The 24,337-nt window shown below is 43.7% G+C and overlaps 1 protein-coding gene across 1 annotated transcript; it reads left to right on the top strand.

Annotated features, from left to right (window-relative positions):
* Nucleotides 1–480: 480 nt before the first annotated feature.
* On the top strand, nt 481–14,183 carry LOC139394243 (zinc finger protein ZFP2-like). Its single transcript, XM_071142268.1, has 4 exons — nt 481–1,012; nt 12,267–12,437; nt 13,197–13,680; nt 13,850–14,183. The coding sequence occupies exons 1-4, from the start codon at nt 649–651 to the stop codon at nt 13,911–13,913; spliced, it is 1,083 nt and encodes a 360-aa protein (XP_070998369.1). The 5' UTR covers nt 481–648; the 3' UTR covers nt 13,914–14,183.
* The last annotated feature ends 10,154 nt before the right edge of the window (nt 14,184–24,337 follow it).

The following is a 24,337-nucleotide window of genomic DNA, read 5'->3' as shown; positions in this document are numbered from 1 at the left end:
TAATCAGATGTGAGGTAAAATAAAGGTTAAATAAAGGTAAAATAAAAAAATAAAAAACCTGTCTTTTAATGTAATTACAATGTCTCAGTGATGTGTAAACCTGTCTGTTAATTGATCATGTAATTACAATGTCTCAGTGATGATGCAATCTCTATTGCACTCCACACTGCCCTTTCTCACCTGGACAAAATTACCAACTATGTTGAGAATGCTGTTCATTGACTACAGCTCAGCGTTCAACACCATAGTGCCCTCAAAGCTCATCACGAAGTTAATAAGGACCCCGGGACTAAACACCTCCCTCAACAACTGGATCCTGGACTTCCTGACGGGCCGCCTCCGGTACAGTAGGGGGCGGTGTTTCCACCTCTCGGTCCGTTGCGATCCGCCTAGAAAAACTAAAAGAAGAACAACAACAACAGCCATCTCAGCCATCTCGGTAGCTTGCTCGTCAACATAGCGGAAACATTCAAGCTCTTAAAGACTCTTTCTGGTATTTTAGGCACTGTGTTTTGATCACATTTCTGTCGTTTAGCTAATTATCTCATTTAATTTCCTATTTAACTTTTTGTTGTTATTATTTAGCTGACGTGGCTGGTTAAGTTAGCATTAGCATAGTTAGCTAACTGTTAGCTATCATCCTTGACCATGAGTTCACCAAGCTACTCTCCTCCTGATGAAGAGGAGGGGGTCTGCTGGACGGAGAAAGAGGGTCTGTGGCTGAATGTTGTCGTGAAAGAGGAAGAGGAAGAAGAGGATGTCACAGTAACAAAAGTAGAGGAAGAGGAGGCTGTTACAGTAAAACAAGAAGTAGAGGGTGAGGCTGTTACAGTGAAAGAAGAGAAAGATGTTTTCAGAGTGAAAGAAGAGGAGGAAGAGGAGGATGTGACTGTGAAAGAAGAGGAGGAAGAGAAAGAGGATGATGCAGTTTTTGGAGTGAAGGAGGAGAAAGAGGAGGGGGAGATGCTTGTGACATTGAAAGATGAGGAGACAGGAGATCTGATTAACACCAGTAAGTACTGTCTTAAAAACAGGGGCATTTACTCCGCAGTTCTTGAACTGATGTGACAAATGCTATGAAAAGTACCCTGATTTTTAATTGATAAGAAATAGTCATTTTATATCCACAAAATTTGTCACATGCGCCGAATACAACAATACCATGTGTAACCGATGTGAAACGGCTAGCTTAGTTAGCGGTGCGCGCTAAATAGCGTTTCAATCGGTGACGTCACTTGCTCTGAGAGCGAGTGGGTAACGATGCTTCGTGGATGACTGTTGTTGATGTATGCAGAGAGTCCCTGGTTCGCGCCCGGGTATGGGCGAGGGGACGGTAAAAAGTCATACTGTTACACATGAAATGCTTACTTACAAGCCCTTAATTAACCAACATTGAATTTGACCTTTATTTAACTTGCAAGTCAGTTAAGAACACATTCTTATTTACAATTACGGCCTAGGAACGGTGGACTAACTGCCTTGTTCAGGGGCAGAACGACAGACTTTTCCTTGTCAGCTCAGGGATTCGATCCACCAACCGTTCGTTTACTAAGCCTAGTGGTTAGAGCGTCGGACATCTACCACCCCAATACATTACAGTTCAAGAAGAGTTAAGAAAATATTTAGCAAATAAGCTTAAGTAAAAAGTAACACAATAAAATAACAATAAAGAGGCTTTATACAGGGGGGGTAGCAGTACAGAGTCAATGTGGAGGCTATATACAGGGGGTACTGGTACAGAGTCAATGTGGAGGCTATATACAGGGGGTACCAGTACAGAGTCAATGTGGAGGCTATATACAGGGGGTACCAGTACAGAGTCAATGTGGAGGCTATATACAGGGGGTACCAGTACAGAGTCAATGTGGAGGCTATATACAGGGGGTACTGGTACAGAGTCAATGTGGAGGCTATATACAGGGGGTACCAGTACAGAGTCAATGTGGAGGCTATATACAGGGGGTACCGGTACAGAGTCAATGTTGAGGCTATATACAGGGGGTACCGAGTCAATGTGGAGGCTATATACAGGGTATTACGGTACAGAGTCAATGTGGAGGCTATATACAGGGGGTACCGGTATCGAGTCAGTGTGGAGGCTATATACAGGGGGTAACGGTACAGAGTCAATGTGGAGGCTATATACAGGGGCTACCGAGTCAATGTGGAGGCTATATACAGGGGGTACCGGTACAGAGTCAATGTGGAGGCTATATACAGGGGGTACCGAGTCAATGTGGAGGCTATATACAGGGGGTACCGGTACAGAGTCAATGTGGAGGCTATATACAGGGGGTACCGGTACAGAGTCAGTGTGGAGGCTATATACAGGGGGTACCGCTATCGAGTCAGTGTGGAGGCTATATACAGGGGGTACCGCTATCGAGTCAGTGTGGAGGCTATATACAGGGAGTACCGAGTCAATGTGGAGGCTATATACAGGGGGTACCGAGTCAATGTGGAGGCTATATACAGGGAGTACTGAGTCAATGTGGAGGCTATATACAGGGGGTACCGGTACAGAGTCAATGTGGAGGCTATATACAGGGGGTACCGGTACAGAGTCAATGTGGAGGCTATATACAGGGGGTACCGGTACAGAGTCAATGTTGAGGCTATATACAGGGGGTACCGAGTCAATGTGGAGGCTATATACAGGGTATTACGGTACAGAGTCAATATGGAGGCTATATACAGGGGGTACCGGTATCGAGTCAGTGTGGAGGCTATATACAGGGGGTAACGGTACAGAGTCAATGTGGAGGCTATATACAGGGGCTACCGAGTCAATGTGGAGGCTAAATACAGGGGGTACCGGTACAGAGTCAATGTGGAGGCTATATACAGGGGGTACCGAGTCAATGTGGAGGCTATATACAGGGGGTACCGGTACAGAGTCAATGTGGAGGCTATATACAGGGGGTACCGGTACAGAGTCAATGTTGAGGCTATATACAGGGGGTACCGAGTCAATGTGGAGGCTATATACAGGGTATTACGGTACAGAGTCAATGTGGAGGCTATATACAAGGGGTACCGGTATCGAGTCAGTGTGGAGGCTATATACAGGGGGTACCGGTACAGAGTCAATGTGGAGGCTATATACAGGGGGTACCGGTACAGAGTCAATGTGGAGGCTATATATAGGGTGTTACGGTTCAGAGTCAGTGTGGAGGCTATATACAGGGGGTACCGAGTCAAGGTGGAGGCTATATACAGGGGGTACCGAGTCAATGTGGAGGCTATATACAGGGTGTTACGGTACAGAGTCAATGTGGAGGCTATATACAGGGGGTACCGGTACAGAGTCAATGTGGAGGCTATATACAGGGGGTACCGGTACAGAGTCAATGTGCGGAGGCTATATACAGGGTATTACGGTACAGAGTCAATGTGGAGGCTATATACAGGGGGTACCGGTACAGAGTCAATGTGGAGGCTATATACAGGGGGTACCGGTACAGAGTCAATGTTGAGGCTATATACAGGGGGTACCGAGTCAATGTGGAGGCTATATACAGGGTATTACGGTACAGAGTCAGTGTGGAGGCTATATACAGGGGGTACCGAGTCAAGGTGGAGGCTATATACAGGGGGTACCGAGTCAAGGTGGAGGCTATATACAGGGTGTTACGGTACCGAGTCAATGTGGAGGCTATATACAGGGGGTACCGGTACAGAGTCAATGTGGAGGCTATATACAGGGGGTACCGGTACAGAGTCAGTGTGGAGGCTATATACAGGGGGTACCGCTATCGAGTCAGTGTGGAGGCTATATACAGGGGGTACCGCTATCGAGTCAGTGTGGAGGCTATATACAGGGAGTACCGAGTCAATGTGGAGGCTATATACAGGGGGTACCGAGTCAATGTGGAGGCTATATACAGGGAGTACTGAGTCAATGTGGAGGCTATATACAGGGGGTACCGGTACAGAGTCAATGTGGAGGCTATATACAGGGGGTACCGGTACAGAGTCAATGTGGAGGCTATATACAGGGGGTACCGGTACAGAGTCAATGTTGAGGCTATATACAGGGGGTACCGAGTCAATGTGGAGGCTATATACAGGGTATTACGGTACAGAGTCAATATGGAGGCTATATACAGGGGGTACCGGTATCGAGTCAGTGTGGAGGCTATATACAGGGGGTAACGGTACAGAGTCAATGTGGAGGCTATATACAGGGGCTACCGAGTCAATGTGGAGGCTAAATACAGGGGGTACCGGTACAGAGTCAATGTGGAGGCTATATACAGGGGGTACCGAGTCAATGTGGAGGCTATAAACAGGGGGTACCGGTACAGAGTCAATGTGGAGGCTATATACAGGGGGTACCGGTACAGAGTCAATGTTGAGGCTATATACAGGGGGTACCGAGTCAATGTGGAGGCTATATACAGGGTATTACGGTACAGAGTCAATGTGGAGGCTATATACAAGGGGTACCGGTATCGAGTCAGTGTGGAGGCTATATACAGGGGGTACCGGTACAGAGTCAATGTGGAGGCTATATACAGGGGGTACCGGTACAGAGTCAATGTGGAGGCTATATATAGGGTGTTACGGTTCAGAGTCAGTGTGGAGGCTATATACAGGGGGTACCGAGTCAAGGTGGAGGCTATATACAGGGGGTACCGAGTCAATGTGGAGGCTATATACAGGGTGTTACGGTACAGAGTCAATGTGGAGGCTATATACAGGGGGTACCGAGTCAAGGTGGAGGCTATATACAGGGGGTACCAAGTCAATGTGGAGGCTATATACAGGGGGTACCGGTACAGAGTCAATGTGGAGGCTATATACGGGGGGTACCGGTACAGAGTCAATGTGGAGGCTATATACAGGGGGTACCAAGTCAATGTGGAGGCTATATACAGGGGGTACCAAGTCAATGTGGAGGCTATATACAGGGGGTACCGAGTCAATGTGGAGGCTATATACAGGGGGTACTGGTACAGAGTCAATGTGGAGGCTATATACAGGGGGTACCGGTACAGAGTCATTGTGGAGACTATATACAGGGGGCACCGGTACAGAGTCAATGTGGAGGCTATATACAGGGTATTACGGTACAGAGTCAGTGTGGAGGCTATATACAGGGGGTACAAGTTAGTTGAGGTAATTTGTACATGTAGGTAGGGGTGAAGTGACTATGCATAGATAGATAATAAACAACAATTAGCAGCAGTGTACAAAACAAATGGAGGATGGGGGGGGGGTCAATGTATCAATGTAAATAGTCCGGTGGCCATTTGATTCATTGTTCAGGAGTCTTATGGGTAGGGGGTAGAAGCTGTTGAGGAGCCTTTTGGACTTGGCGCTCCAGCACAGCTCGCCGTGCGGTAGCAGAGAGAAATCAGTCTATGACTTGGGTGACTGGAGTTTCTTTCAAAAATGTTTGGCCTTCCTCTGACACCTCCTGGTATATTGTTCCATTTTACATTAAGAATGATCCCACATCTAGAAAAGGCACTGAAAACATTTGAAAAAAGGTTGTTTTATCTTGACGGTAAAACCTCAACACCAAAGTTTTTTTTTTCAGCTTTGAAATAGTTCCCACTAAAGAGGACAATCACAACTCTATCAATAACCTTATAATAGAACAGCTGATTGGCTGATTGCCCGGGGCGCAGGGTAGCCTAGTGGTTAGAGCGTTGGGCTAGAAACCGAAAGGTTGCAAGTTCAAATCCCATAGCTGACAAGGTACAAATCTGTCCCTGAACAAGGCAGAACGACAGATTTGTTCCAAGGCCGTCATTGTATAATAAGAATTTGTTCTTAACTGACTTGCCTCGTGAAATAAAGGTTAAATAAATAAAACCTCTTATGTGGATGACAACCATAGGTGTTAATTTGACTCCAAAGAGGGAAGTGGCCATAATGGCCATAATGGGCTTCTTAAAGGTTACGCAGTTTTCACATTTATGAGTTAGCACAATAGAATCGCTTCTAACAGAGAGTCACCTTGAATTGATTCAGAACACCAAGTCAGTTCTCTCATTAACCTGGCTCTTCAATAAAGAGTCATTTTGAATTGATTCAGAACACCAAGTCAGTTCTCTCATTAACCTGGCTCTTCAATAAAGAGTCATTTTTTAATTGATTCAGAACACCAAGTCAGTTCCCTCATTAACCTGGCTCTTCAATAAAGAATCACCATGAATTGATTCAGAACACCAAGTCAGTTCTCTCATTAACCTGGCTCTTCAATAAAGAGTCATTTTGAATTGATTCAGAACACCAAGTCAGTTCTCTCATTAACCTGGCTCTTCAATAATTATGACTTAGTTTAAAATATCATCAGCTGATCCAGGAAGTAATTTTCTGAATGACATTTAAGTGATGTTGTGATACAGCACGACATGCAACAACAGCCAAAGTGCTGGAAAAACTGTGTTCACAAAGAATGTAATTCGCTACGCTGGTGAAGACAGTTGGTTGCGTGCTCCACGTTGGCCCTAATATCCCTACATTGATGTTCATCATCTGTTATTGTGTGATTGATTTACAGGAGGGTCTGATTGATTTACAGCAGGGTCTGGTTGATTTACAGTAGGGTCTGGTTGATTTACAGTAGGGTCTGGTTGATTTACAGCAGAGTCTGGTTGATTTACAGTGGGGTCTGGTTGATTTACAGTAGGGTCTAGTCTGGTTGATTTACAGTAGGGTCTGGTTGATTTACAGCAGGGTCTGGTTGATTTACAGCAGGGTCTGGTTGATTTACAGCAGGGTCTAGTCTGGTTGATTTACAGCAGAGTCTAGTCTGGTTGATTTACAGCAGAGTCTAGTCTGGTTGATTTACAGCAGGGTCTAGTCTGGTTGATTTACAGCAGGGTCTAGTCTGGTTGTACAGCAGGGTCTAGTCTGGTTGATTTACAGCAGGGTCTAGTCTGGTTGATTTACAGCAGAGTCTAGTCTGGTTGATTTACAGCAGAGTCTAGTCTGGTTGATTTACAGCAGAGTCTGGTTGATTTACATCAGGGTCTAGTCTGGTTGATTTACAGCAGGGTCTAGTCTGGTTGATTTACAGCAGGGTCTAGTCTGGTTGATTTACAGTAGGGTCTGGTTGATTCACAGCAGGGTCGGGTTGATTTACAGCGGAGTCTGGTTGATTTACAGCGGGGTCTAGTCTGGTTGATTTACAGCGGGGTCTAGTCTGGTTGATTTACAGCGGTGTCTAGTCTGGTTGATTTACAGCAGTGTCTGGTTGATTTACAGCAGGGTCTAGTCTGGTTGATTTACAGCAGGGTCTAGTCTGGTTGATTTACAGCAGGGTCTAGTCTGGTTGATTTACAGCAGTGTCTGGTTGATTTACAGCATGGTCTAGTCTGGTTGATTTACAGTAGGGTCTGGTCTGGTTGATTTACAGTAGGGTCTAGTCTGGTTGATTTGCTAAACGACTAATCTGTACCTCCGCACATTGACTCTGTACTGGTACCCCCTGTAATATAGCCTCCACATTGACTCTGTACTGGTACCCCCTGTATATAGCCTCCACATTGACTCTGTACTGGTACCCCCTGTATATAGCCTCCACATTGACTCTGTACCGGTACCCCCTGTATATAGCCTCCACATTGACTCTGTACTGGTACGCCCTGTATATAGCCTCCACATTGACTCTGTACCGGTACCCCCTGTATATAGCCTCCACATTGACTCTGTACCGATACCCCCTGTATATAGCCTCCACGTTGACTCTGTACCGATACCCCCTGTATATAGCCTCCACATTGACTCTGTACCGTAATACCCTGTATATAGCCTCCACATTGACTCTGTACTGGTACCCCCTGTATATAGCCTCCACATTGACTCTGTACCGGTACCCCCCTGTATATAGCCTCCATATTGACTCTGTACCAGTACCCCCTGTATATAGCCTCCACATTGACTCTGTACCGGTACCCCCTGTATATAGCCTCCACATTGACTCTGTACCGGTACCCCCTGTATATAGCCTCCACATTGACTCTGTACCGGTACCCCCTGTATATAGCCTCCTCGTTAAATCTGTACCGGTACCCCTTGTAAATAGCCTCCACATTGACTCTGTACTGGTACCCCCTGTATGTAGCCTCCACATTGACTCTGTACCTGTACCCCCTGTATATAGCCTCCACATTGACTCTGTACCGGTACCCCCCTGTATATAGCCTCCACATTGACTCTGTACCGGTACCCCCTGTATATAGTCTCCACAATGACTCTGTACCGGTACCCCCTGTATATAGCCTCCACATTGACTCTGTACTGGTACCCCCTGTATATAGCCTCCACATTGACTCTGTACCTGTACCCCCTGTATATAGCCTCCACATTGACTCTGTACCGGTACCCCCCTGTATATAGCCTCCACATTGACTCTGTACCGGTACCCCCTGTATATAGTCTCCACAATGACTCTGTACCGGTACCCCCTGTATATAGCCTCCACATTGACTCTGTACCGGTACCCCCTGTATATAGTCTCCACAATGACTCTGTACCGGTACCCCCTGTATATAGCCTCCACATTGACTCTGTACCGGTACCCCCTGTATATAGTCTCCACATTGACTCTGTACCGGTACCCCCTGTATATAGCCTCCACATTGACTCTGTACCGGTACCCCCTGTATATAGCCTCCACATTGACTCTGTACCGGTACCCCCTGTATATAGCCTCCACATTGACTCTGTACCGGTACCCCCTGTATATAGCCTCCACATTGACTCTGTACCGGTACCCCCTGTATATAGTCTCCACAATGACTCTGTACCGGTACCCCCTGTATATGGCCTCCACATTGACTCTGTACCGGTACCCCCTGTATATAGCCTCCACATTGACTCGGTACCCCCTGTATATAGTCTCCACATTGACTCTGTACCCCCTGTATATAGCCTCCACATTGACTCTGTACCGGTACCCCCTGTATATAGCCTCCACATTGACTCTGTACCGGTACCCCCTGTATATAGCCTCCACATTGTTAGGTAATCTTATTGTGTATATTTTATTTTATATTTTAGTTAATATTTCTTAACTCTGCATTGTTAGTTAAGGGCTGGTCAGTCAGCATTTCACTGTGAGGTCTACACCTGTTAGTTAAGGGCTGGTCAGTCAGCATTTCACTGTGAGGTCTACTACACCTGTTGTATTCAGCATTTCACTCTGAGGTCTACTACACCTGTTGTATTCATCATTTCACTGTGAGGTCTACTACACCTGTTGTATTCAGCATTTCACTGTGAGGTCTACTACACCTGTTGTATTCAGCATTTCACTGTGAGGTCTACTACACCTGTTGTATTCAGCATTTCACTGTGAGGTCTACAACACCTGTTGTATTCAGCAGTTCACTGTGAGGTCTACTACACCTGTTGTATTCAGCATTTCACTGTGAGGTCTACTACACCTGTTGTATTCAGCATTTCACTGTGAGGTCTACTACACCTGTTGTATTCAGCATTTCACTGTAAGGTCTACTACACCTGTTGTATTCATAATTTCACTGTGAGGTCTACTACACCTGTTGTATTCAGCATTTCACTGTGAGGTCTACTACACCTGTTGTGTTCAGCATTTCACTGTGAGGTCTACTACACCTGTTGTATTCAGCATTTCACTGTGAGGTCTACTACACCTGTTGTATTCAGCATTTCACTGTGAGGTCTACTACACCTGTTGTATTCAGCATTTCACTGTGAGGTCTACTACACCTGTTGTATTCATCATTTCACTGTGAGGTCTACTACACCTGTTGTATTCATCATTTCACTGTGAGGTCTACTACACCTGTTGTATTCAGCATTTCACTGTGAGGTCTACTACACCTTTTGTATTCATCATGTGACAAATAACATTTGATTTGATTTACAGCAGTGTCTAGTCTGGTTGATTTACAGCGGAGTCTGGTTGATTTACAGCAGTGTCTAGTCTGGTTGATTTACAGCAGGTCTAGTCTGGTTGATTTACAGCAGGTCTAGTCTGGTTGATTTACAGCAGGTCTAGTCTGGTTGATTTACAGCAGGTCTAGTCTGGTTGATTTACAGCAGGGTCTAGTCTGGTTGATTTACAGCAGGTCTAGTCTGGTTGATTTACAGCAGTGTCTAGTCTGGTTGATTTACAGCAGGTCTAGTCTGGTTGATTTACAGCAGGTCTAGTCTGGTTGATTTACAGCAGGGTCTAGTCTGGTTGATTTACAGCAGGTCTAGTCTGGTTGATTTACAGCAGGTCTAGTCTGGTTGATTTACAGCAGGGTCTGGTTGATTTACAGTAGGGTCTGGTTGATTTACAGCAGGTCTAGTCTGGTTGATTTACAGCAGGTCTAGTCTGATTTGATTTACAGCAGGGTCTGGTTGATTTACAGTAGGGTCTGGTTGATTTACAGCAGGGTCTAGTCTGGTTGATTTACAGCAGGGTCTAGTCTGGTTGATTTACAGCAGGGTCTAGTCTGGTTGATTTACAGTAGGGTCTAGTCTGGTTGATTTACAGTAGGGTCTGGTTGATTTACAGCAGGTCTAGTCTGGTTGATTTACATCAGGGTCTAGTCTGGTTGATTTACAGCAGGGTCTAGTCTGGTTGATTTACAGTAGGGTCTGGTTGATTTACAGCAGGGTCTAGTTGATTTACAGCAGGGTCTAGTCTGGTTGATTTACAGCAGGTCTAGTCTGGTTGATTTACAGCAGGGTCTGGTTGATTTACAGTAGGGTCTGGTTGATTTACAGCAGGTCTAGTTAGATTTAACTGAGAAAGCATCAAGGTAATGTGTTTTCAAATGTTTCTGTGTCAGTTTGGACACACAGATACTTGGCTCATAATGTGTAGAGAACTGTTCCTTGATGGATAGGCTATTGTACAACACACAGAGCTATTTTCCTTTATTCAGGACATTTAGAATGACAACACATTACAGAGTAGCCTAGTGAGATTATTCACAAAATGATCTGGTGATCAGGTTATAAAATGTCATGACAAAGACATTTTAGTTTCCATGTTTCACCTGAAATATTAAATGATTTATAGTCCTCGGTCTGTTGTAAGGGTCCTACAGTAGGTCGGTGTTGTAAGTTATGGGTTCTACAGTAGGTCTGTGTTGTAAGTTATGGGTTCTACAGTAGGTCTATGTTGTAAGTTAGGGGTCCTACAGTAGGTCTATGTTGTAAGTTATGGGTCCTACAGTAGGTCTATGTTGTATGTTATGGGTCCTACAGTAGGTCTGTGTTATTGTTTGGTGAAGTTATGGGTCCTACAGTAGGTCTATGTTGTAAGTTATGGTTCCTACAGTAGGTCTATGTTGTAAGTTATGGGTCCTACAGTAGGTCTATGTTGTATGTTATGGGTCCTACAGTAGGTCTGTGTTATTGTTTGGTGAATTTATGGGTCCTACAGTAGGTCTATGTTGTCATCTGAGACCATTCAACAGTCTAGATTTACCAGGTTATTACTGCTAAACAATAAACCGTTTTTGTTGTTTTGATTATTTCTTACATTCTCTAAGATACTATTTGGTTGTGATAATTGCAAAATATGTATTTTGGATGCAGCAGTTGTTAGCTTAAATGCTAATGCTAGGCTGGAAGCATAGCTGTTAGCTAGAATGCTAAAGCTTATTGACATAGACTTGTAGCAAAGCTGTTAGCTAGAATGCTAATGCTAGGCTGGTGGCAAAGCTGTTAGCTGAAATGCTAACGCTTATTGACATAGACTGGTAGCAAAGCTGTTAGCTAGAATGCTAATGCTAGGCTGGTAGCAAAGCTGTTAGATTGAATGCTAGCGCTTATTGACATAGACTGGTTGCAAAGCTAGTCAAAGAGCTTTTTACTGGTTGAAATTAAAGTTGTTGTTTTTTAAGTATAAAGCAGTTGATTTGAAACAATGGCACAAACGAGCCTTTACAATTATAATCCAAAAGTAGTGTGAAATTCACTCACAAGCAACCTGTAAATGGAGGCTATTTTTGCTGTCAGTCTATGAGAACTCCCCTGGGTTTTCCCCCACGGTGGTGAATTAGTACCTAGGGTTTTTACAGCTGTATTAACTAGAATCATCCACTACACTACTGTGAGAAAGAAATCAAGACAATATGGCTGTTTTTGCTCACTTGAATGTCCTTAAGACAGTTTTCAAGTAAGTTTGTAAAAGCATTTTTAAACATTTCATTACAGACTTAAATTGTTATAAAACATCACGGGCAATCACCTTTTACCTCAAATAAACAGTGGATTACCGCTGTTGTGGGCCTTTAACCATCTGTCTGACTTTGTTGTTCACACAGGAGAGAGACGGGACTATTGTGGATCCTCTGGGGATCCGCAACAACCTCATGATACTGACGAGGCAGAGCAGAGTCTCTCCGCATCGGAACAACCCAAGAAACACCAGCGGAGAATCACAGGAAAGACACCTCACTGCTGCGCTGACTGTGGGAAGAGTTACTCAAGATCAGATTCACTAAAACTACACCAGAGAATTCACACAGATGATAAATCTCACTGCTGCTCTGACTGTGGGAAGAGACTTACCTCTTCGGCAGACCTTATAAGACACCAGAGAATCCATACAGGAGAGAAACCGTATAGCTGTGATCAGTGTGGGAAGAGTTTTAATGTTCCAAGCAGCCTGAAAACACATCAGAGAATACACACAGGAGAGAAGCCTTATAACTGTTCTCAATGTGGGAAGAGTTTTTCTTCATCAAGCCGTCTGACTACACACCAGAGAATACACACAGGAGAGAATCCTTATATCTGTGATCAATGTGGGATGAATTTTACTACATCTAGCCAGCTGACTTTACACCAGAGAACACACACAGGAGATAAGCCTTATAGCTGTAATCAATGTGGGAAGAGTTTTGCTCACTCACGCAGCATGACAGCACACCTGAGAATACACACTGGAGAGAAACCTCACTGTTGCTCTGACTGTGGGAAGGGATTCCACTCTTCAGCAGACCTTAAAATACATCAGAGAATCCATACAGGAGAGAAACCTTATAGCTGCTCTGACTGTGGGAAGAGCTTTTCAAAATCATCTACATTACAATCACACCAGAGAATTCACACAGGAGAGAAACCTTATAGCTGCTCTGACTGTGGGAAGACCTTTTCAAAATCATCTACATTACAATCACACCAGAGAATTCACACTGGAGAGAAACCTTATAGCTGTTTTCAATGTGGGAAGAGTTTTACTGAATCTAGACGGCTAACTACACACCAGAGAACACACACCGGAGTGAAACCTTACCACTGCTCTGACTGTGGAAAGAGATTTGTTTCGTCAGGACATTTAAAATCACACCAGAGAACACACACAGGAGAGAAGCCTTATAGCTGTGATCAATGTGGGAAGAGCTTTACTCACTCAAGCAGCCTGACTATACACCAGAGAAAACACACAGGAGAGAAACCTTATAGCTGTGATCAATGTGGGAAGAGTTTTGTTACATCTAGCCAGCTGACTATACATCAGAGAACACACACAGGAGAGAAATCTCATAGCTGTGATCAATGTGGGAAGTGTTTTGTTACATCTAGCCGTTTGACAATACATCAGAGAACACACACAGGAGAGAAACCTTACAGCTGTGATCAATGTGGGAAGAGTTTTGTTACATCTAGCAGTCTGACTATACACCAGAGAACACACACAGGAGAGAAACCTTATAGATGTGCTCAATGTGGGAAGTGTTTTACTACATCGAGCCATCTGACTATACACCAGAGAACACACACAGGACAGAATCCTTATAGTTGAAATCAATCTGGGAAGAATTTTGCTCAGCCAAACTAGCTGATATCACACCAGAGAACACACACAGGAAATAAATATTGTAGCTGTGATCAATGTGACAAGAGATAGTCTGGTAAAAAGATATCTGATTAAACATCAGAAAATACATGAAGGAGTTGTTTCATGATATCAATTAATTAATGTCACAACGTAGAACGTTGTAGAAGGGGTATTTTAATTATGTCATAATGTAGAATGTTGTAGTAGGAATATTTTAAGGATGTCATAATGTAGAATGTTGTAGAATGTGTATTTTAATGATGTCATAATGTAGAATGTTGTAGTAGGAGTATTTTAGTTAATCATGTCACAATGTAAAATATATATTGAGTGAGAGATCCTTCCTTCCGGGTCTTTGTCCACTACTTAGTACACAAAACCTACAGACAAGAACAGTATCCTACGCGCTTCAAGTGCGCATCCCACATTTCTGAGGGATTTCCGTTCACACAATTTCTGAGACTGAAGCTCTTGTGTGTCGTAGTAAAACAGAGGCTGAAAATGAAGAGGAAGTTTGAGGCTCATCCCCCCCCCCCCCCTAAAGAATGGCTTGATGATGCTCTCAGTAGAAATGTAGGAGTTTGAGGCTCACCCCCCCCCCCCCCCCCCCCCCCCCAAAGGCTCATCCTCATCTTGAAGAGACGTCGCTCTAGTCTTGATGAGACGTTGCTCTAGTCTTGATGCCATGTCATCCCTCTAGTCTCGATGCGACGTCCTCCCTCTAATGTTAGTTGACAGATAAGAACACGAGACTTTAAGGAGAAATTACCCAACATCCCCTATTGCATGTCATTTCTCAGAGGCCCTGTCTCCTCCATGTCCTTCTGCTCTATACAGTAGATACACCTTCAGGTAGGGGTGGTTCTCAGAGGCCCGTCTCCTCCATGTCCTTCTGTTCTATACAGTAGATAAACCTTCAGGTAGGGGTGGTTCTCAGAGGCCCTGTCTCCTCCATGTCCTGTTCTATACAGTAGATAAACCTTCAGTTAAGGGTGGTTCTCAGAGGCCCGTCTCCTCCATGTCCTTCTGTTCAGCAGATAAACCTTCACGTAGGGTTGGTCATCTTGAACTTAGTCTTCTCCACCCAGAATGCAGGTGGATGTTCTATTTAAAAACTCTCCACCCATCAGGCGTGAATGAAGAATTGTTATTTGAGTGTTTTCTGTAAGTGGTATATTGCCTGTTATTGGTGTTCCATACCTCCCTCTAGTGGTGCCTCTAGCTCCCTACTCCTACCATCCTGTTTTATTTATTCTGAGGAAACGTTCCCATGAATAAGCAATAAATGTTTCTCTGTCTGCTTTTCCATACCTCCCTCTAGTGGTGCCTCTAGCTCCCTACTCCTACCATCCTGTTTTATTTATTCTGAGGAAACGTTCCCATGTATAAGCAATAAATGTTTCTCTGTCTGCTTTTCCATACCTCCCTCTAGTGGTGCCTCTAGCTCCCTACTCCTACCATCCTGTTTTATTTATTCTGAGGAAACGTTCCCATGTATAAGCAATAAATGTTTCTCTGTCTGCTTTTCCATACCTCCCTCTAGTGGTGCCTCTAGCTCCCTACTCCTACCATCCTGTTTTATTTATTCTGAGGAAACGTTCCCATGTATAAGCAATAAATGTTTCTCTGTCCGCTTTTCCATACCTCCCTCTAGTGGTGCCTCTAGCTTCCTACTCCTACCGTCCTGTTTTATTTATTCTGAGGAAACGTTCCCATGTATAAGCAATAAATGTTTCTCTGTCTGCTTTTCCATACCTCCCTCTAGTGGTGCCTCTAGCTCCCTACTCCTACCATCCTGTTTTATTTATTCTGAGGAAACGTTCCCATGTATAAGCAATAAATGTTTCTCTGTCTGCTTTTCCATACCTCCCTCTAGTGGTGCCTCTAGCTCCCTACTCCTACCATCCTGTTTTATTTATTCTGAGGAAACGTTCCCATGTATAAGCAATAAATGTTTCTCTGTCTGCTTTTCCATACCTCCCTCTAGTGGTGCCTCTAGCTCCCTACTCCTACCATCCTGTTTTATTTATTCTGAGGAAACGTTCCCATGAATAAGCAATACATGTTTCTCTGTCTGCTTTTCTTTATTTGGTATATAATGTAGAGCATTCTGTTGTACTAGGTACTGATTTATAGATGTTCTGATGCGTTTTCTTGGCACCGTCATGTGACGTAATTATTATTGAAATAGAAGCGTGGGGCCTATTCACAGTGATGATGGCCTGAGATCATGTGACATGTAATTATCATTTAAATAGAAGCCTGGGTTCTATTCACACTGACGATGGCCTGAGATCATGTGACATGTAATTATCATTTAAATAGAAGCCTGGGGCCTATTCACACTGACGATGGCCTGAGATCATGTGACATGTAATTATCACTGAAATAGAAGCCTGGGTTCTATTCACACTGACGATGGCATGAGATCATGTGACATGTAATTATCACTGAAATTAGAAGCCTGGGTTCTATTCACACTGATGATGGCATGAGATCATGTGACATGTAATTATCACTGAAAATAGAAGCCTGGGTTCTATTCACACTGATGATGGCCTGAGATCATGTGACATGTAATTATCACTGAAAATAGAAGCCTGGGTTCTATTCACACTGACGATGGCCTGAGATCATGTGACATGTAATTATCACTGAAATTAGAAGCCTGGGTTCTATTCACACTGACGATGGCCTGAGATCATGTGACATGTAATTATCACTGAAATTAGAAGCCTGGGTTCTATTCACACTGACGATGGCCTGAGATCATGTGACATGTAATTATCACTGAAATTATAAGCCTGGTGCCCATTCACACTGACGATGGCCTGAGATCATGTGACATGTAATTATCACTGAAATTAGAAGCCTGGGTTCTATTCACACTGACGATGGCCTGAGATCATGTGACATGTAATTATCACTGAAATAGAAGCCTGGGTTCTATTCACACTGACGATGGCCTGAGATCATGTGACATGTAATTATCACTGAAATTAGAAGCCTGGGTTCTATTCACACTGATGATGGCCTGAGATCATGTGACATGTAATTATCACTGAAAATTATAAGCCTGGTGCCCATTCACACTGACGATGGCCTGAGATCATGTGACATGTAATTATCACTGAAATTAGAAGCCTGGGTTCTATTCACACTGACGATGGCCTGAGATCATGTGACATGTAATTATCACTGAAATTAGAAGCCTGGGTTCTATTCACACTGACGATGGCCTGAGATCATGTGACATGTAATTATCACTGAAATTATAAGCCTGGTGCCCATTCACACTGACGATGGCCTGAGATCATGTGACATGTAATTATCACTGAAATTAGAAGCCTGGGTTCTATTCACACTGACGATGGCCTGAGATCATGTGACATGTAATTATCACTGAAATTATAAGCCTGGTGCCCATTCACACTGACGATGGCCTGAGATCATGTGACATGTAATTATCACTGAAATTAGAAGCCTGGTGCCCATTCACACTGACGATGGCCTGAGATCATGTGACATGTAATTATCACTGAAATTAGAAGCCTGGGTTCTATTCACACTGACGATGGCCTGAGATCATGTGACATGTAATTATCACTGAAATTATAAGCCTGGTGCCCATTCACACTGACGATGGCCTGAGATCATGTGACATGTAATTATCACTGAAATTAGAAGCCTGGGTTCTATTCACACTGATGATGGCCTGAGATCATGTGACATGTAATTATCACTGAAATTAGAAGCCTGGGTTCTATTCACACTGACGATGGCCTGAGATCATGTGACATGTAATTATCATTGAAATAGAAGCCTGGTGCCTATTCACACTGACGATGGCCTGAGATCATGTGACATGTAATTATCATTGAAATAGAAGCCTGGGGCCCATTCACACTGACGATGGCCTGAGGACCAAACTGTTCTTTTGTTTTCACCTTTTATTTAGGCACTTTCTTGTATTATTATATATTCTTTGGGCAGTTTCAATAAACATCTCTGGTGCAAAGTCAGATGGCTAGGTCTTTATTTGACCGTTTAGGATCTTTGTTGTGACAGGGTCTCTATCTCTTCCCACAATGTCGAATTAAAGAGTTACTATTGATGTGATTTAAGAAAAAGTGTTGCGTTACACTTACCGCGTTGGTGACCCACTTGAAACAAAAATGCAACACTTCAAAATGTAGCGATCTGTTTTCTACGAGTTGTCCTCTAACCAGGGATGTACACATTATGCCCAGATTCCGTGTGGTTTTTGAGCTGTTAGTTTTAACAGGACGTGTTAGTTTTAACAGGACGTGCAACCTCATCTCTCTCCTCTCGGCACGATTGATTTCAACACGACATCGATGTGAGTGATGACAAATAAATGTTGCGTTCCTTTATTTTAGCGACCCGTATCAGTGAGTTATGGCCTCGTGTCAAAACAACAGCGTTTTTGGTGCTTGGGCAGTTAATAACATATACAAGCAATATGGATCCTATTGTGTTTGTGTAGATAGCATATTTTATATTTAGGATTTCAATATATCACAAACTGTTTCTGCATATTGGTTATTGATTTGGACACGTTAAAACTGTTTTGACGTTGGGGCTATCCCAACTAGCAACATGTCATTGGACAGAAGACTTTGCCCGGCGTCCAAAATACGTCCGATTTTGGTTAAAAATACTTATTTTTCAGGTTGTTTCAACGACTTGAAAACAACTTGATTTAAATGTACGGTCTATGAACAATTTGGTTAACAATCCTACATCACTCCAGTATTTCTTGACAACACTCATGTGCTAATTGTGTTTATTCCACTACGGAAGAAGCATGACTCGAATCACCTCATATTTCAAACATTCAGCCTGACAAAATATACATGTTTTATTATTCCATGCCTCACCATTAAGTGAAGTATTGCCAATAAATATTAACAAAGTAGTGGTACATTTGGTTTTGATATTTCATATTTACAATTCATGTAACATTTAGTAATAATTATTGTTTATGAAACAAACAGACTTTTGTTGTTGTTCAACTATATTGTTTACAAATATGGGGGGGGGGGGGGGGGGTATAATAAACTGGTATTATAAATACAGAGTTCTGGTCAGTATCAGAATGGGGGGGGGGGGGGGGGGGGGGTATAATAAACTGGTATTATAAATACAGAGTTCTGGTCAGTATCAGAATGGGGGGGGGGGTATAATAAACTGGTATTATAAATACAGAGTTCTGGTCAGTATCAGAATGGGGGGGGGGGGGGGTATAATGAACTGGTATTATAAATACAGAGTTCTGGTCAGTATCAGAATGGGGGGGGGGGGGGGGGTTCTGGTCAGTATCAGAATGGGGGGGGGGTATAATAAACTGGTATTATAAATACAGAGTTCTGGTCAGTATCAGAATGGGGGGGGGGGGGGTATAATAAACTGGTATTATAAATACAGAGTTCTGGTCAGTATCAGAATGGGGGGGGGGGGGGGTATAATAAACTGGTATTATAAATACAGAGTTCTGGTCAGTATCAGAATGGGGGGGGGGGGGGGTATAATAAACTGGTATTATAAATACAGAGTTCTGGTCAGTATCAGAATGGGGGGGGGGGGGGGGTATAATAAACTGGTATTATAAATACAGAGTTCTGGTCAGTATCAGAATGGGGGGGGGGGGGGGGTATAATAAACTGGTATTATAAATACAGAGTTCTGGTCGGTATCAGAATGGGGGGGGGGGGGGGTATAATAAACTGGTATTATAAATACAGAGTTCTGGTCAGTATCAGAATGGGGGGGGGGGGGGGGGGGGAGTTCTGGTATAATAAACTGGTATTATAAATACAGAGTTCTGGTCAGTATCAGAATGGGGGGGGGTATAATAAACTGGTATTATAAATACAGAGTTCTGGTCAGTATCAGAATGGGGGGGGGGGGGTATAATAAACTGGTATTATAAAGACAGAGTTATGGTCAGTATCAGAATGGGGGGGGGGGGGGGGTATAATAAACTGGTATTATAAATACAGAGTTCTGGTCAGTATCAGAATGGGGGGGGGGGGGTATAATAAACTGGTATTATAAATACAGAGTTCTGGTCAGTATCAGAATGGGGGGGGGGGGTGGGGGTATAATAAACTGGTATTATAAATACAGAGTTCTGGTCGGTATCAGAATGGGGGGGGGGGGGGGGGAATGGGGGGGGGTATAATAAACTGGTATTATAAATACAGAGTTCTGGTCAGTATCAGAATGGGGGGGGGTATAATAAACTGGTATTATAAATACAGAGTTCTGGTCAGTATCAGAATGGGGGGGGGGGGGGGGTATAATAAACTGGTATTATAAATACAGAGTTCTGGTCAGTATCAGAATGGGGGGGGGGGGTGTATAATAAACTGGTATTATAAATACAGAGTTCTGGTCAGTATCAGAATGGGGGGGGGGGGGGGTGTATAATAAACTGGTATTATAAATACAGAGTTCTGGTCAGTATCAGAATGGGGGGGGGGGGGGGGGTATAATAAACTGGCATTATAAATACAGAGTTCTGGTCAGTATCAGAATGGGGGGGGGGGGGGGTATAATAAACTGGTATTATAAATACAGAGTTCTGGTCAGTATCAGAATGGGGGGGGGGGGGGGGGTGGTATAATAAACTGGTATTATAAATACAGAGTTCTGGTCAGTATCAGAATGGGGGGGGGGGGGGGTATAATAAACTGGTATTATAAATACAGAGTTCTGGTCAGTATCAGAATGGGGGGGGGGGGGTATAATAAACTGGTATTATAAATACAGAGTTCTGGTCAGTATCAGAATGGGGGGGGGTATAATAAACTGGTATTATAAATACAGAGTTCTGGTCAGTATCAGAATTGGGGGGGGGGGGTGTATAATAAACTGGTATTATAAATACAGAGTTCGGGTCAGTATCAGAATGGGGGGGGGGGGGGGTATAATAAACTGGCATTATAAATACAGAGTTCTGGTCAGTATCAGAATGGGGGGGGGGGGGGGTATAATAAACTGGTATTATAAATACAGAGTTCTGGTCAGTATCAGAATGGGGGGGGGGGGGGGTGGTATAATAAACTGGTATTATAAATACAGAGTTCTGGTCAGTATCAGAATGGGGGGGGGGGTATAATAAACTGGTATTATAAATACAGAGTTCTGGTCAGTATCAGAATGGGGGGGGGGGGGGTGTATAATAAACTGGTATTATAAATACAGAGTTCTGGTCAGTATCAGAATGGGGGGGGGGGGTATAATAAACTGGTATTATAAATACAGAGTTCTGGTCAGTATCAGAATGGGGGGGGGGTATAATAAACTGGTATTATAAATACAGAGTTCTGGCCAGTATCAGAATAGGGGGGGGGGGTATAATAAACTGGTATTATAAATACAGAGTTCTGGTCAGTATCAGAATGGGGGGGGGGGGGTGTATAATAAACTGGTATTATAAATACAGAGTTCTGGTCAGTATCAGAATGGGGGGGGGGGGGTATAATAAACTGGTATTATAAATACAGAGTTCTGGTCAGTATCAGAATGGGGGGGGGGGTGTATAATAAACTGGTATTATAAATACAGAGTTCTGGTCAGTATCAGAATGGGGGGGGGGGGGGTATAATAAACTGGTATTATAAATACAGAGTTCTGGTCAGTATCAGAATGGGGGGGGGGGGGGGTATAATAAACTGGTATTATAAATACAGAGTTCTGGTCAGTATCAGAATGGGGGGGGTATAATAAACTGGTATTATAAATACAGAGTTCTGGTCAGTATCAGAATGGGGGGGGGGGGGTATAATAAACTGGTATTATAAATACAGAGTTCTGGTCAGTATCAGAATGGGGGGGGGGGGGGTGTATAATAAACTGGTATTATAAATACAGAGTTCTGGTCAGTATCAGAATGGGGGGGGGGGGGGGGTATAATAAACTGGCATTATAAATACAGAGTTCTGGTCAGTATCAGAATGGGGGGGGGGGGGGTATAATAAACTGGTATTATAAATACAGAGTTCTGGTCAGTATCAGAATGGGGGGGGGGGGGGGGTGGTATAATAAACTGGTATTATAAATACAGAGTTCTGGTCAGTATCAGAATGGGGGGGGGGGGGGTATAATAAACTGGTATTATAAATACAGAGTTCTGGTCAGTATCAGAATGGGGGGGGGTATAATAAACTGGTATTATAAATACAGAGTTCTGGTCAGTATCAGAATGGGGGGGGGTATAATAAACTGGTATTATAAATACAGAGTTCTGGTCAGTATCAGAATGGGGGGGGGGGGGTGTATAATAAACTGGTATTATAAATACAGAGTTCTGGTCAGTATCAGAATTGGGGGGGGGGGTGTATAATAAACTGGTATTATAAATACAGAGTTCGGGTCAGTATCAGAATGGGGGGGGGGGGGGGGTATAATAAACTGGCATTATAAATACAGAGTTCTGGTCAGTATCAGAATGGGGGGGGGGGGGGTATAATAAACTGGTATTATAAATACAGAGTTCTGGTCAGTATCAGAATGGGGGGGGGGGTATAATAAACTGGTATTATAAATACAGAGTTCTGGTCAGTATCAGAATGGGGGGGGGGGGGTGTATAATAAACTGGTATTATAAATACAGAGTTCTGGTCAGTATCAGAATGGGGGGGGGGGGGGGTATAATAAACTGGTATTATAAATACAGAGTTCTGGTCAGTATCAGAATGGGGGGGGGGGGGGGGTGTATAATAAACTGGTATTATAAATACAGAGTTCTGGCCAGTATCAGAATAGGGGGGGGGGGGGGGGGGGTATAATAAACTGGTATTATAAATACAGAGTTCTGGTCAGTATCAGAATGGGGGGGGGGGGGGGGTGTATAATAAACTGGTATTATAAATACAGAGTTCTGGTCAGTATCAGAATGGGGGGGGGGGGGGGTATAATAAACTGGTATTATAAATACAGAGTTCTGGTCAGTATCAGAATGGGGGGGGGGGGTGTATAATAAACTGGTATTATAAATACAGAGTTCTGGTCAGTATCAGAATGGGGGGGGGGGGGGGTGTATAATAAACTGGTATTATAAATACAGAGTTCTGGTCGGTATCAGAATGGGGGGGGGGGGGGGGTGTATAATAAACTGGTATTATAAATACAGAGTTCTGGTCAGTATCAGAATGGGGGGGGGGGGTATAATAAACTGGTATTATAAATACAGAGTTCTGGTCAGTATCAGAATGGGGGGGGGGGGGGGTATAATAAACTGGTATTATAAATACAGAGTTCTGGTCAGTATCAGGATGGGGGGGGGTGTATAATAAACTGGTATTATAAATACAGAGTTCTGGTCAGTATCAGAATGGGGGGGGGGGGGGTGTATAATAAACTGGTATTATAAATACAGAGTTCTGGTCAGTATCAGAATGGGGGGGGGGGGGGGGTATAATAAACTGGTATTATAAATACAGAGTTCTGGTCAGTCTCAGAATGGGGGGGGGGGGGGTGTATAATAAACTGGTATTATAAATACAGAGTTCTGGTCAGTATCAGAATGGGGGGGGGGGGGGGGGTGTATAATAAACTGGTATTATAAATACAGAGTTCTGGTCAGTATCAGAATGGGGGGGGGGGGGGTGTATAATAAACTGGTATTATAAATACAGAGTTCTGGTCAGTATCAGGATGGGGGGGGTGTATAATAAACTGGTATTATAAATACAGAGTTCTGGTCAGTATCAGAATGGGGGGGGGGGGGGGGGTATAATAAACTGGTATTATAAATACAGAGTCCTGGTCAGTATCAGAATGGGGGGGGGGGGGGGGGTATAATAAACTGGTATTATAAATACAGAGTTCTGGTCAGTATCAGAATGGGGGGGGGGGGGGGGGTGGGGGTATAATAAACTGGTATTATAAATACAGAGTTCTGGTCAGTATCAGAATGGGGGGGGGGGGGGGGGGTGATAAACTGGTATTATAAATACAGAGTTCTGGTCAGTATCAGAATGGGGGGGGGGGGGGGGGGGTATAATAAACTGGTATTATAAATACAGAGTTCTGGTCAGTATCAGAATGGGGGGGGGGGGGGGTATAATAAACTGGTATTATAAATACAGAGTTCTGGTCAGTATCAGAATGGGGGGGGGGGGGGGGGGGTATAATAAACTGGTATTATAAATACAGAGTTCTGGTCAGTATCAGAATGGGGGGGGGGGTATAATAAACTGGTATTATAAATACAGAGTTCTGGTCAGTATCAGAATGGGGGGGGGGGGGGGGTATAATGAACTGGTATTATAAATACAGAGTTCTGGTCAGTATCAGAATGGGGGGGGGGGGGGGGTATAATAAACTGGTATTATAAATACAGAGTTCTGGTCAGTATCAGAATGGGGGGGGGGTATAATAAACTGGTATTATAAATACAGAGTTCTGGTCAGTATCAGAATGGGGGGGGGGGGGGGGGTATAATAAACTGGTATTATAAATACAGAGTTCTGGTCAGTATCAGAATGGGGGGGGGGGGGGGGGGTATAATAAACTGGTATT

This window comes from Oncorhynchus clarkii, unplaced genomic scaffold (genome assembly GCF_045791955.1).
Source record: "Oncorhynchus clarkii lewisi isolate Uvic-CL-2024 unplaced genomic scaffold, UVic_Ocla_1.0 unplaced_contig_358_pilon_pilon, whole genome shotgun sequence".
Taxonomy (NCBI): Eukaryota; Metazoa; Chordata; class Actinopteri; order Salmoniformes; family Salmonidae; genus Oncorhynchus; species Oncorhynchus clarkii.
The sequence above is the reverse complement of the archived record's forward strand: the minus strand, read 5'-3'. Positions and strand labels throughout refer to the sequence as shown.